The sequence below is a fragment of the Selaginella moellendorffii genome, unplaced genomic scaffold (genome assembly GCF_000143415.4).
Source record: "Selaginella moellendorffii unplaced genomic scaffold, v1.0 SELMOscaffold_1, whole genome shotgun sequence".
NCBI classification, from domain to species: domain Eukaryota; kingdom Viridiplantae; phylum Streptophyta; class Lycopodiopsida; order Selaginellales; family Selaginellaceae; genus Selaginella; species Selaginella moellendorffii.
The window spans coordinates 1,043,960-1,059,126 of NW_003314262.1; the positions used below are offsets into that span (position 1 = coordinate 1,043,960).

Here is a 15,167-nt window from a genome sequence, read left to right on the forward strand (position 1 = left end):
ATAGTTTAAATTTATGAAATATGATAATTTAAAACATTTTACATTAATATTTTTTATTAATTTTATTTTTGATATATGAAAAATAAGTTATAAATATGATTGAGTATAAGGGCTACACAATACAACAAGCTGCCATATAAGGAATGTGATTCATTAATACTTAGAGTAGAACACTGTCAAGTCTTATGAAATCATCATAATAAAGAATGTTTTTTCTTATTACATATCACCATAAATTATATATTTATATTTTATAGAAAATTTTAAACTTAAAAATACAAAATTATTAAAAAATATTAATCATAAAAATATCAAGCACCCTATCTCATAGAATTGTGGCAGCCAAGAGGAATTCAACTAGACAAATGTGATGCAATTACATGAGAAATTTTTGAAGAGGTAATGTGAAATCCAAGTATTGCTAACTTGTAGGTGGTCAAATGTCTTACATGTGAGATTGAAGTGGTGTACCATATAAAAGTTATCAAGTAGTCTACATTCTAGTGGCAAGAATATGTCTATGTGGAGGCAATGTTAACCTATTTTATTTGTCAATATTTTTTACTGTTGGCATGGTTTATTGGCACTTCAATAAGATATTATTCCTATAAGGTATTGTATATGACAACATCAAGGTACTCAATGAATTTGAATTATGTTGAGCTTAATTGAGCTATTATTGGAAAGCACGTTTAACCTATGTATACAATATAAATCGAGTGCTGCTGTGAAGCAAGGAGTCTATATCCATGTCTAGCTCAGTATGTCTAACATCTAAGTTGGTGCCACCATCCTGTAATGTTTGTATCAATAGAGTTGAAGATAGCTGACTTTGGACATCAACAAAGAGGAATCACTTGATGAAAATTGGAGGTACTTAAGCAAGCTGAGAAAACTTATATCTTCACAACCATGATACCAAGGTTTATATTCCAATATCCAAATTCCATATTCAAGAATTGGTGATTGTTCTCAAGCTTCTTCCAGTTTGCAGTGGAGAGGACAAGGCCCCAAACTTCCCCCACATAGGTGAGGACTGTGGTAACCTTAGTCTAATAGTATCCCAATCATCTTTTAAGTTACTTTTGGGAGCATGCATTTGTGGTAGCATTGATTCTTTCTGCCAATATTATAAATCCAAGGTATTTATAATCCTTATTTTGGACAAGGTGTTGACCATCATATTTTGTCTTTTACAACCAAGGATTATGATTTGAATCTTAGCTAAGTTGAAAGCCAGCCTTGTAGCTTGATAAATAGGATGTGTAATCAATGTTGAAATTTATGGTAAGTAGTGGCTAAAAAAGGGAGGTCTTATATACAATAATCCAACCATATGAATCTTGGTATATAAGGACATTGATGTATAAGCCAAATATAGTGGACATCCTTATTTAATGCTGATAGAAAAATTAATTTGTTTGAGTCCTTGGCAGGCCACAAGAATAATGACAACATTTGTTCAATGGCAGCTAGTGGCATATTAATTTCTTGTAGTTGTTGAAATAATTTTTCACAGATGTTTTATATAACAAGATGATCTTCTATACCATATGCATAAATTATCCATGAATGCATGTGGCACTCTTTTGTTCAAGATGCTATTCCAAAAAGGAGGGATTCCTTTGACTTCAAAGAGTGTTATCAACTATGTAAAGTTGACAACTTTAGCTTATACAAAACAACTTAGAATGTGATAGGTATAAAGTATGTTAGAAAGTCATCATTTACTAAAAATGCTTGTTTCAGTCGTTTTCAAAAAGTAGTATTTGTCCTATCAACTACACCCTATTGCTCTTCATATTTTAAAACCCTATTGCAATAGTGACACCTTTTTCCACAGTAATACAAAGGCATTTTTATAGTAGCACACTAGTGAGATATATTTGCCCCATGCTGTAGTTTCACATTAGTAAAAAAGAATATGTTTCCAAAGTAGCTTATCAACTATCAATTTCAATTCTAACATGCAAAGCCATGCTGGAAAATTGTCACCAAGAACATCTAATCTGAAATAGAACTGGGAAAAAGTAAAGTAAAGGAACCTCACCTAAGAAGAATACCACAAAATCTCAGTTAATGTTGTCTAAGTGATTATAACTTTCAGCAAATCCACCAAATTCACCTAGATGTTTGAATTAAAAATTGCATAATAAATAGAAATGTCAAGCCATGTGACATATACCTCTCAAGGTGTCTTGCTATAATCCATAGAATCTCTGAGAAAAAAAGAGAGATTGTAATCATTTGAGTTTTGATTTCTTGCTTACCAATCACTCATGTTAGTGACATGACTTCCTAGATGGCTAAAGTCAAATATCTTTTCAAACTATCTTAGGTTTAAAAGTGTACATTAGCCTAGTAAAAAGAAACAAATAAAAAATTGATGCTTCCTCAAACAAACATACTTTTGAAACTTCATGCTACCCTCTTGTGTATCAATTTCTCTAGGTCATAAAGTTGGTAAATAAGGAAGAATAAGACACAAAAGAGTAACAGGGAACATGAACAATCCTATTAAGAGGAGGGATTCCTTTGGCATTTTAGTCACATTCCCTCCCTATTACTCCAGCCCTAAAATGTCACAATTCAAAATTTCTTCTTCAAAAGTACTCTTGCTGATATTAAATATAAAATTATATTTATATAATACTATATATTTATAAATTAATAATTTAAAATATGATCTATAATCTAATTTTCATATAATTACATATAATTGTCTAATTCATGAGTATATAATAATTTTTCATATACAAGATAAATACTAAATTGGTAAACTCATTATATTGACAACTAACTTTTTATGTGTCATGAGTCTGTAATAAAGAATTATTTATGTATATATAAGATCACAATTATGATTAATAATAATTGTTATGATTGAGTTACTGTTATTTCACAAACACTTCTTGATGCATACTGAAGTTTTAGCCATATAAAATTTCCAAATGTATATTCTCTGGGAGTGTCATATACATTTTTGTTATTTAGTAACTTTAAAAATTTTATATTTACCTTCATATTTTAAAGGTTCATATTAAACATAACATACATAACAAACCTTTATGGAAGGGCTAATACTGTTAGTTATAGTGTTTATAATTTTTTTTCTGCATTTTTAATAAGATGATGAAGGAAAAAACTAATAGATAAATAATGAGCTAGAAACACCACTTTTTCGAAGAATTAAATTAATAAAATGAACTAGTTAATTCATCATAAAGTATAAAGGTTTCTTAATAATATATAATTATTTTCTGAGATGATATAATAATGCTATAATATTTAAAAATATTAAGAAATTTTATTTTTTAAAAAATAAATAAAATCTTTATACAAGAATTTTTTTTAAAAATGGTTTCTTTAAATATATTAAAATATTATTTGAGAGTATAAAGAAATATAATATTATCATTTATATTCCATTGTTTTCATTTTGTTGTAAGTGTATAGAATATAAAAATAGAATATAGAAGTGTATGCATCAATTACCCCAAAAACCCTAGTTTATATATAAGAGCAAGTGGTCTAGATTGAAACTAATCCAATAACTAGGAAAATTCTACTATACTAATATTAGTTTACAACATTGTAGTTGTACACTTAAACTTCACATCATACTCTCCTCTCAATGGAAGATAGTCAAGATTCTTTAGTGGACGGGCTGGGATTTGGAGGAACATCAAGAGAAGGCCTTAGTGGATTTATAGGTGGTACCAATTGTTCCTAATCCCTTTATATGAAGTATTTCAGCTATTGCACATGTATAATTTCTGGAGGATTAGCATATTAGATGTCATGTTAAGCCTTATAAACTTGTAGTCCAACTTGCCATAACACTTGATATGGTCCCTTCTATTTGTGAGACACAAAATCCCTAGGCCCCAAAGTGGAGCCGGAAGGGTGCCACGTGGTAGTGGCCAAAGCGAAAGCCAAACGAGTGTAGCACGTTTGGACTAAAAGCTCCGACTTGAGAGGTCGAGAGCGGGAGTGGAACTCCCAACAAAGTGCTCAAGGAGCGAGCATGAAGCGAACAATAAGCAAGGCTCCAAAAAGGGACCCAAAAAGGACCAACGCATGACACGTGGAAGTGTCCGAGATGGAGTCCGAGGCGGACCCTAGTTGGAGTCCGAGGTGGACCCGAGATGGAGTCCGAGATGAAGTCCGAGGTGGACCGAGACGGAGTCCGAGATGAAGTCCGAGGTGGACCGAGACGGAGTCCGAGGTGGAGTCCGAGATGGACCGAGACGGAGTCCGAGATGGAGTCCGAGATGAAGTCCGAGGTGGACTGAGATGGAGTCCGAGGTGGACCCGAGGTGGAGTCCGAGATGGACCGAGACGGAGTCCGAGATGGAGTCCGAGATGGACCGAGACGGAGTCCGAGATGGAGTCCGAGATGGAGTCCGAGATGGACCGAGATGGAGTCCGAGATGGATCGAGACGGAGTCCGAGATGGACCGAGACGGAGTCCGAGAAGGACCCAAGATGGAGTCCGAGGTCGAGACCGAGACCGGGACCGAGACCAAGACCAAGACCGAGACCGGGACCGAGACCGGGACCGAGACCGAGACCGAGGCCAAGGCTGAGACCGAGCCCGAGTCCGAGTCCGAGTCCGAGTCCGAGTCTGAGTCCGAGTCCGAGTTCGAGTCTGAGAGGGTGAAAGCCCAAAGCGTTCGTCTCCCAGACCCTGGGGGGTTTGGTGAGCTCCAAAAGTATAGTAGGGGGAGGACTGCAGTGGAGCCAGTTTGGCCAGGAAAGGCCAGTTTGGCCCAGGAAGGGCCAGACCCAGTGTTGGGTGATGAACTGACCACTGGGAAGTCCAAGACTAGAGTGAATACGGACCGACAAGCGGGGTAGCTTGGTGAAGTGTTCAAGAGCCGGCTCTAGTTCCCCCGGGAGATCGACTGGCCGATGCTCCCAGTCCAAGTGTGGGTGGCACTACCTACTTGGATACCAGGCGTGGCTCAACGGAACCTCGCTCTAAGCCCATGGCTAGAGCACTGTAAGCAACCAAAGGGAACGACTCGAGAACGATCCATAGGGGTTCAAATATAGAGGGAAAGGGCCCATGAACAAGAGTGCACCCCTTTTTCCAATTGGTTAAGGGTCTTGGGATATTTGGGGTTAAGCGTCCTTGGGTTTGAATAGTACTGGGCTGGGTGACCTCCCGGGAAGTCCAAACTCAGGAGCTTACATTTGGTATCAGAGGGGTCTCGGGTCCGACTCTGTTGGTTGGCTAGGGGAATCGCACCACATGTTGATTGACATCTGGCTGGTCCAGTTTGCTCCGCTGGGCTCGACCCGAGGGGTAGGGTGTCAAGAGAGCGGGGCTCTCGGGAGAGCTGCGGCTCTCAGCTTCCGTTCACGAGGGCGTGAACTTGCAGGGAAGCGTGGTGGATTGTAAGCAACCAAAGGGAACGACTCGAGAACGATCCATAGGGGTTCAAATATAGAGGGAAAGGGCCCATGAACAAGAGTGCACCCCCTTTTCCAATTGGTTAAGGGTCTTGGGATATTTGGGGTTAAGCGTCCTTGGGCTTGAATAGTACTGGGCTGGGTGACCTCCCGGGAAGTCCAAACTCAGGAGCTTACAAGCACCTAAAGGCGAAAGGCGGGGAGAGTACCCCGGTGGCTCGCGTAAGGCCACGGTGTTCCGAAATGTTGTCCCAAAGGCCTAGACTGTGGAAAGGAAGAAGAGCAGTCCTCTGGGGTAGTGACCAAGGACACAGTCGTGTGGTGAGGAAGTCCCAGAGGACCATGGGACTTAGTGGTCGGGCCTGTGGGCCTCGACCCAGTGGCAGTGTGGTCCTCTGGGACTTAGTGGTCGGGCCTGTGGGCCTCGACCCAGTGGCAGTGTTGGCAAACACGGCCAGGGGCAGAAAGGGACTTGGTAGGAACTGACAAAGGGACTTTGGGGAAGGCGATTCCCCAGGTCTGTGGGCATCCCAAGGATGCTAAGGAGTGGATCTAGGATGACCACTCGTGGACAGATGGCCCAGTCTTGGAGAGCCAAGACTGTGATGCAAGTGGTATTGGACTACCAGTGTGGCAAAGGTGATTGGGCATGGCCTTAGCGTAACGGGCGGCTATGTCGGTGGTACCTTTGAGTGTCGGTCATGGGATCGGACACGTGGAGCACTTGGACCAAGTGCAAATGTTGAGTGGCATGGATGCCATTCTCGGGGCTAGCAAGTCCCAAGTCCTGGATTGGACTTATGGAGGTTGTGAATGAGACTCCTCCAAGTGGTCAGAGGTGTGGTTAAGTGACTAAAGTAGAATGGAAAAATTAGTCGCTTACACTATTGAGTGAAGAGCTTAGACCCTTAGACAAACCACATATAATAAAATTGGGAAAAGTGGGAGCTACTCTTGAGCACTTTCTTGGGTGGCACCATCCAAGTCCATACTCACTCCCACTCAAGTCCCCTAACCCCCAATCTCAACCTCAAGTCAATTTAAAAGCACCACTAGAGAGTTCTTTCAAGACTAATTCTTAGACCTCACTATCTCTACTATACTTTTGGAACCCCTGTCACTTTATTTAATGGATGAAAGTGAATGCAAAAATGAATACTCTCATTAGACTTCTTCACAAGATGAGGCTTACACACCTAAAGACTCATTTGACTTTTGAATAATACCCTTTTCTAAATATTTCTTTGACATTTACATGTAAAATCTTGATCTCTTTGATGACCAACGATGGATATGAACCTTGATTAGATGAGCATCCACAGTTAGATCTTGCAATCCTTTATGAGCCAGTCAACCATTGCAACACAAAGACCATCGAAGGGATCTGAAGAAGGAATAAAGGAACAACATAAAAATATAGGAGGAAGTAATGGGGAGATAAAAGTGATGGAAGCAGAAGTAAAAGCAAAGGGATGAAGAAAAATAGAAGTGAGAGGAATAAAAGAAATATAAAGAAATACAAAACAAGAGAAAGAAGCCTCAAAGTCACACTTGGCATTATTGTGCCGCAACCAATCCATACTATGGATGAGGCCAAAAGTTTAACTCTGCACCACCCACAATAATTATAGCTCAAACTCGAGATCACTCACACACACAACTAGGTCTACCTCATCCTGTGTACATGCGTATGTGCAATTGTTGCCATAAAGAATGAAAATTGGATCTACCCTATAATACAAATATAAATAGCAATATGTAGCAATAAGCTAAGTAATAGAAGATAAATTGGAGTCTATATCAACCAATACAGAGAGAATAATAGAAGACCTCTTTTTATAAAAATGAGCATGGAAAGTAAACACTAAATGAACTAGTCTCGAGTGAACCCCTTGATGAGAAGTAGAAGAGACAACATTTTATAACATTGTGCCAAGTGAAGAGCATCATCAAGGTGGCTAGAGAAAATGCATGCACAAATCCTATATAAGACACAAATCCCAAAGCCCTGAAGTGGAGTCCGAGATGGAGTCCGAGATGGAGTCCAAGATGGAATCCAAGATAGAGTCCAAGATGGAATCCAAGATAGAGTCCAAGATGGACCCGAGATGGAGTCTGAGATGGACTTGAGATGGAGTCTAAAATGGAACTAAGACCGAGACCAAGACCAAAACTGAGACCAAGTCTGAGTCCGAGACTAAGTCTGGGTCCGAGTCTAAGTCCAAATACTAATACAAGTTGTTGGGTGAAAGCCCAAAGCAATCATCCCTCAGGGGAGGGCTGTAGGGGGTTCCAAAAGTATAATAAGGAGAGTGTAGGGGTTGGACCCAGTGGAGCCAATTTGGCTAGAAAAGGCCAGTTTGGCCAAGGAAGGCTATACCAATTTGTTAGGTGATGAGACAACCACTGAGAAGTCCAAGGCTAGAGTGAATATGGACCGACAAGCGGGGTATCTTGGTAAAGTGTTCAAGAGCCAACTTTAGTTCCCCCGGGAGATTGAATAGTCAATACTCCCAATCCAAGCGTAGGTGGCACTACCTACTTGATACCTGGCGTGGCTCAACGGAACCTCACTCTAAGCCCATGGTTAGAGCACCCAAAGGGGGAAGATGGGGAGAGTACCCATGATGCTCGCATAGGGCCATGGTGTTCTGAAATGTTGTCCCAAAGTCTCAGCTTGTGGAAAGGAAGAGGAGTGGTCCTTTGGTGTAGTGACCAAGGATACGGTTGTATGGTGAGGAAGTCCCAAAGGACAGTGGGACTTAGTGGTCAAGCCTATAAGCCTTGTCCCAGCAGTAATCTTGGCGAACACAGCCATGGATAGGAAAGGGACTTGGTGGGGACTGTAAAAGGGATATTGGGGAAGGCTATCCCCCATGTTTGTAGGCATCCTAAAGATGCTAAGGAGTGGATTTAGGATAATCCCTCATGTACGGATAGCAAGCAAATCTATGGGTTACTGCAAGGTTCTCCCTCTCTCCTTCTTTCCCTGTGTGTGGGATTATGTGCAGAATTCTCTTTCAATGTACTTCGGTTATAAATTATATTTTCTTCTGGTAAGAAAATGGTACTGCATGCATGGTGCCCCATCTTTGATAAGGTTGGTTTACGTGTTCTGCTATGCTGGCTGAAAGTGTATGGCTTGCTTTCCCTTTTACAAATCTATCCACAACGTAGCTGTCGGGTCTTGCCTCCATTTGTCTGTCACTGTTCCAGTAGCATCCAAGACTGTGTACATGACAGCCATTGGAAACCACAAGAGGTACTCACAAAGTCTTATGAAAACTTGTAGATTGATCTGTGTGGTTTTCAGAGATTATCCAGGCTCAGGATCTTTGTATAACACACCAGACTCAGGTGGCAAGTGTGGGGTCCCATATCAAACTTATTTTCAGATGCCTGGTACTCAATGGCTATCGGCCCCATGCAGTTCACAGTCATCTCTATAGAACACGACTGGAGCTCGACCAGCGAACAAGTCCACTTTCTTATTCTTTTCATCTTTACTTCAACGAAACCTTCTTCTACAGTATGCTTGGATGAAATCTGACCTTGAATCTGTCGACAGATTCAGTACACCATGGATAGTTTCACAGGGTAACTGTTTTTATCCACATTTTCATTCTGTAAACTCATGTGTGCTATTTTTCTTTCAGTCATCAACCTATGTACTCCACTCAACTGCGGGGGATTTATTTCTAAACTTTACCAGGTGTGGATCTGAAATTTGTAGCAGCTGTGGAACCATTGCTCTTGAGAAACAAGGTAAAACACGTGCTAAGGCCTCTCCTTTTGCAAACTTTTTAATTGCCATATGGTCTAACATGGACAATTCCATGCCTTAGAGGGAAAACTAGAATGAAACTGTCTTTTTTCTTTTTTTTTTTTTCTGTTTTTTTGCACAGTTTGATTTAGCAGTGTGGGGGCATGTTCACAATTACGAGCGAACTTGTGCTGTGTTTCAGGGCCGCTGCCTGCAGCACCCAATCAAGGATTTAGCAGGCGTCGATTTCTTTGACACTACAATTTACTCAGCTCCAGTTCACACCGTGGTTGGCATGGCCGAATTCACCCTGGATGACTTCCCTCATAATGTAAGCTTGCAGCTTTGTTTCCTATATTCAAGCTCTTTACATGGTATTGATATTCTACCTTTTCTATTTTTTTTTTCAACGATTCGAAGGTCAGCATTTGGATATGCAAGAGTGACAGCTGATAAGAAAAAGCTACTGTTTGAGGTAGATGAATTGCGTTCTTGGTTCTTGCATGTTATTTATGTATTTTTCATTCCAGTACATTACAACGGACGGAACAGTAGCTGACCGGTTTAAAATTGCCAAGCTAGATTGGGGATTTTCCAGGCTATGAACGATTTCAAGCTTTTCAAGTTCAATAGTTTGCTTGTAGAGCTTGCTGATTTGCTTGACGCTGCCAAGAGCTCTTGCTTTGCTGCACAGCACCTGTTTTTGGATCTTGCCAGTTGCGGTTTTGTCCAAGGCTGTGAGAATGACGATGCTCTTTGGCACTATGAACTTCGGTAAATGCTGTCGATAGAACGAGCTCCTCCTTGTTGCTTCTCACGCCGTACTTGAGGGACACAAACGCACATGGAGACTCGCCCCACTGCTCATCTGGCCGTGCCACCACAGCAGCTTCCAACACTGCTGCATGCCTGGAAGCAAACTTTAACGAGAAACAAAGAAGGATAATATCCTTGGCTCGATCCTTGATCTTGATGTATCCATTGGGATGCCAAACTGCCAAGTCCCCGGAGTGGAACCATCCTCCTCTAAAGCTCTCCAGCGTTGCCTCTGGATTGTTCAAGAACCCCTTGAACACCATGTTCCCACACATGCAAACTTCGCCAATGGTGACACCGTCCTTGGCAACCGGTTCCAGAGTTTTGGAGTTGAGCACCTGTAAGCCATCGAGGTAAACGTATTTCATGCCCTGCTGAGCCTTGAGCCTGGCCTGCTCATCGGGCAAAAGGCTGTCCCATTCGGGATTCCATTCGCACCCAGTGCATGGACCACAGTGCATGAAAGAGTGGGAAGAGGCTAGCTGCCTATTTTTCTTTCTATGCACTTCCTTTATGGTTATCTCCAGTTTATTTTTGAGTAGGTGGTATCTGTGGCTATATATATTTGAATGTGGAGTCATTCTAGAGAAATGCGAAACAACATGATGACTTGAGTTCCAACCCAGGCCCAGTGCATCTCCTCTTTTTATTGACCCACCACAATGATGAGCATCTCTTATGCTAAGAAGAAAACGTAAGCTTTTAGGTAATAGCTTATAGTGCCACAATTTCGTCTGTACCAACTGTCAGCATTGCAAACTTTGTGGAGTCATGTAGAGGCCGAGACTCTGTAGGTTCTGTTGAAGGTGTTATAGTGATCATCAATGATATAGGCTACAACAGTGGTCAACTCACAATAACAGATAACATCAACGAGTCTGATATGATAATAGTAAGTTCAATATAGCATGTGGATTCCTGACAATAATCTATATGATGACAGCTCAAATTCCATGGCAACATGATGGAATTATTCAAAGAGTTGATGAATGAATTCTTTTCTGGAACTCCACCAACAAGATGTTTCATTAATTTTACAAGGAGCATAAGTCAGACGTGGCCCTATTCCACAGAAAGTAACATAGGTTTTATTTTCAGGGTTTGGTGTCTCCTCCACATGATGCCGGCTTGGGGAATCAACATTGTGAGCGCGTTTGTTATGCTTAATCTTATCAATGAGATCTATCCCTTTTTTTTCTTTGTAGACCATTGCAGCAGTTCCCCCGCCAGTCAATGCCACAAGTGGCAGTGAGGAAACTGGTGAAGAAGCTACACATGCAGCTGCAGTCTCAATTATGGTCCAGATTATCATGCTGGGAATATCGTTCCTTGTAGGACATATGCTTAGACGCAACAAGATTATGGTGATTCACGAGGCTGGAACTGCGCTTGGGCTTGGTACGTTGCTGTTTGTCATTTTTCGTTTGTTTTCAACCTTATGTGCTTCCTAGAGTCATTTGAGAGTTTGTTTAGGGGTTCTTGTTGGACTGTTCGTACGCCTTGTCGGACAAGCACAAGGTTTCAGGTACTTCCCTTTGTCTTTCAATAAAGATTCTGATCGAAGAACTCGATCAGGTCATGGATTAATTTTAACGAAAAATTTTTCTTTTATTTTTTGCTCCCCCCGATCATATTATATCCTTTTATTTCTTCTCTGAGGCATGATCTTTGTGTCCTTAACCAACTTATATCTACTGAGTCAGGCTGGAGTTTGCGCAGTGTAAGCTGCAACCGTGAGAATATTATCACATGCCTCCTCATGTTTTAAACGCAGAAACCATTTTTCCACAACTTCGGAGCCATATGTGTCTTTGCATTTTTAGGAACCGCTATCTCTACGTTTGGTGTTGGAATTCTCATGCAAGTCTTTGAAATCTCCACCATTTTGTAACGCTTATATGCATGTTTTAGCAGTTACATTTTTGGAACTCTCAATTGGACTTACTCAATGCCATTTTTAGCTTGTCTTGCTTATGGTGCTCTGATATCAGCAACCGACCCTGTCACTGTCCTTGCAATTTTTCATGTAAGCTACAGTTACAAAGCCAACAACATTTTGCCTATTGTCCTTTCAATACAGGCTTTGGGAGCAGATGCTAATTTATATGCTTATGTCTTTGGAGAGTCAGTGCTTAACGATGCTGTGAGTAATGTTGTTCATTAGCCTGAAACAATGTTCTTCGTGTGTCTCAGGTGGCTATTGTCATGTATAAGTGAGTCTGCGAAAAGAAAAGACCCATTGTCGGTTTTTTTAGTTTCATATTTTTTAATTTGTGGCAGGACAGTTCTCTCCTTTATCAAGCATCCAGAAAGCACGGGCATTTTTAGTGCATTTTGGTTTTTCATTGCGATTTTTATTGGATCTTTTTCAATTGGTGCGTTAAGCAAATATTTCATCGTATACAAGCTGATCATGCGTATCTGTAGGTGTACTGACGTCTATGCTTAGTGCGGTCATGTTTAGGCATTGTGGCCTTCAAGAAAAAGGGTAGGTTCCTTGTGTTTTTTTTTTTTTTTTTGTAACGTGTACCTTTTTCTTTGCAGGCTTGCTATTCTAGAATCATGTCTTATGGCACTATTTCCCTATCTTGCATACAATATGGCAGATGCTCTTGAACTATCTGGGATCGTAGCAATACTATTTGCAGGCATTGTAAGTTCTCCTTGGTGATAGATTATTTACATTTCATTATTTAGACGATGAAGTATTATACTGCTCCTAATCTCTCATCAGAAGCACAACAAATTACAACAAGTTTTTTTGGAATGCTTTCAAAACTTTCTGAGACATTTGTGTAAGCGTAGACAAGTCGCTCTTCGAACTGACAATAAAAACAGGTTTATCTATATGGGTGTGGCTCTTTTCCTAGAAGAACAGAGCTGGAACAACTTTGGGTTCACAGTGTTCACAATTGTATCCTTTTTAATGAAATTTGAGCAGTGCCAAAGGTTTCTTTAACTTTGGTGACAAATTGTAGATCAGTATATTGGTTGCAAGGTACAGTTTTTCCTAAACATAAATACTCTGACTGTTTGTATTGTACAATGTAAACAGAGCATGGAATGTCTATCCTTGTGCTGCCCTGGTCAACAATTTTAGAGAACCAGCAAGACAGATACCCATGAATCAACAGCACGCTCTTTGGTACGGTGGTGAGTTTCCTCGTCTGAAGAAGAACATTACATCTCTAAATAAAATCTCAGGTTTACGAGGAGCTATGGCCTTTGCGTTGGCATTGCAGTCTGTTCAGGACATCCCTGATCATCATGGGCGGGTGATGCTAACCGCTACAATGTTCACAATATTTTTCACGGTTGGCTTTATTTGTGTTGAATTTATAAAGCAGTCTCAGATTATTTTAATTTACTTTGAATTTCAGGTTATACTGATTGGTGGCACAACGTACTACGCGCTTATGTATTTAAATATTGAATGTCATGGACCAGATTATCATGGAGCAGAGGTATCCTGTAACATCACACACACAAGAACTTTTAACAAACGCCTTTGATTGTAGGAAGAGGAGACCATAATGGAAGAACAAGAAGATGTATTTTTATGCATGCATATATACTAATTGTCTTGGTCCCGGAGTTTTGTTGCAGGAAACAATTGAATATGATTGTAATGTTGATGGCTTTGGCATTAAGGCTTTGAAAAAGCAGAAAGCACTAATCAAGAATAAGCTGCGAAAGCTGAAGAATTATGAGTTCGTTATTTCAACCCCTTTCTTTCGTGGCTGACATTATGTTTCTTTATGCAGAACATCGTTCGCAACTTTAGACAAAAAGTATTTAAGGCCGTTTTTTGTACCTGAGACAGTTTCCGAAGGCACAACATCTCAGGATGTAGAACTGCAAGAACGTAAGTTTTAAAGGGATTTTAGTAAAAAATACGGCCTTTTTGCTCTTCTTACAGAGATGAGTCAAAATATTGCGAGAATGTCTGCAATACACAAGCATGAGGCAGAGCTTGCTAGAATAACACAAATAGAAGAACACCAAAAGAGAAACAGCCAGCAAAGTTATTTTTCTCAGCAACGATCTGTTGCCCAGCCAACAAGCTCTTACATTCAACCAGAACATTACACTGACAGTTACACAAACTATAACCCGGAAAGATACCCAAGTTACTCGTTTGATGGCTACTACAATACGAACGACACCAATCGTGAAAATAATTAGCTTTGAAATTTGAGGTTGTCAAAAATTTCCCTTTCAGTGAAAATCAGATCTTAGCCATTTTCCAAAAATTTAGATAAGAATCTACATTATACACACCACTTCTGACGTTTTCCCAGAAATGTTTTAGCTAGACTATCGCCCTCACATTCCAGAAAAAAAAAAAAATGCTATGTGAGATTCTGGACAACATATGGGCTGCATCCTGTTGTTCAATAGGAAAGGCCACAGAAACCAGAAGGAATACTAGAAGCTTATACTCGTGTATAAAGAATCTTGGCCCAGCAATTGACTGCCACAGTCTCGCCTAGCAATTGTCACTGCTCCCGATCTGAGGAAGATGAAGCTAGTAAATTCTTCTGTGTATGCATTCTTACTTTCCTTTCTCCTTGTGAGTTATTTTTACTTTCACATTTTCAGTCGAGGATTTTTAGTTTCTTTCTCCTTTCTCTGAGCTTTATTTATGCTTATCTTTGTACAGGGCAGCGACAACCCTTTAGAATCGGCCCTGATTTTGAGTATAGGTCTACGAGCTATGGGTGATATCCCGGGTAGCCTCTCTTTTCGTTTCTGTTTTTTAGTTTCTTTCTCTGAGCTTTATTAGTAAAGTTCTAGCGAGCTACAGGTGATATCCCGGGTAACCTCTCTTTTTTGTTTGATATTTCATCATTGCACAGTATGCCATTGTGGATTTGAAAGGTTGCAGGGCTTTATCCGCTGATCCCAGCGGCAGGAATAGCGAGTTTCTTTGCTGGCATATCAACACATACTAAAACTCGGAAATGACAGAATGAACCAGCATATAGGCATTAATGGTGCCTGCAAGCTTAACATTTAGTGGCGCAGTGAAACCATTGAGTGAAACCTTTATTAATGTTGTGCTGTGATATTCGAGATATAAGCAATGAAATGCCTCCAAAAAGGAGGCCATCAGATTGTTTTTTTCAAATTTTTTTATGTTTTACAAGCATGTGCAGAATATCGAAAG

General features: G+C 40.4%; 1 protein-coding gene across 1 annotated transcript; it reads left to right on the plus strand.

The window, feature by feature from the left end:
• The first annotated feature begins 10,659 nt into the window (after positions 1-10,659).
• LOC9629676 (sodium/hydrogen exchanger 5) lies at positions 10,660-13,741 on the plus strand. Its single transcript, XM_024678328.1, has 20 exons — positions 10,660-10,691; positions 10,775-10,889; positions 11,203-11,395; positions 11,471-11,522; positions 11,573-11,632; positions 11,693-11,717; positions 11,772-11,857; positions 11,912-12,023; positions 12,078-12,140; positions 12,191-12,210; positions 12,278-12,372; positions 12,425-12,485; positions 12,542-12,650; positions 12,695-12,792; positions 12,836-12,911; positions 12,976-12,995; positions 13,053-13,150; positions 13,202-13,311; positions 13,378-13,461; positions 13,604-13,741. The coding sequence occupies exons 1-20, from the start codon at positions 10,660-10,662 to the stop codon at positions 13,739-13,741; spliced, it is 1,647 nt and encodes a 548-aa protein (XP_024534096.1).
• Positions 13,742-15,167: the final 1,426 nt, after the last annotated feature.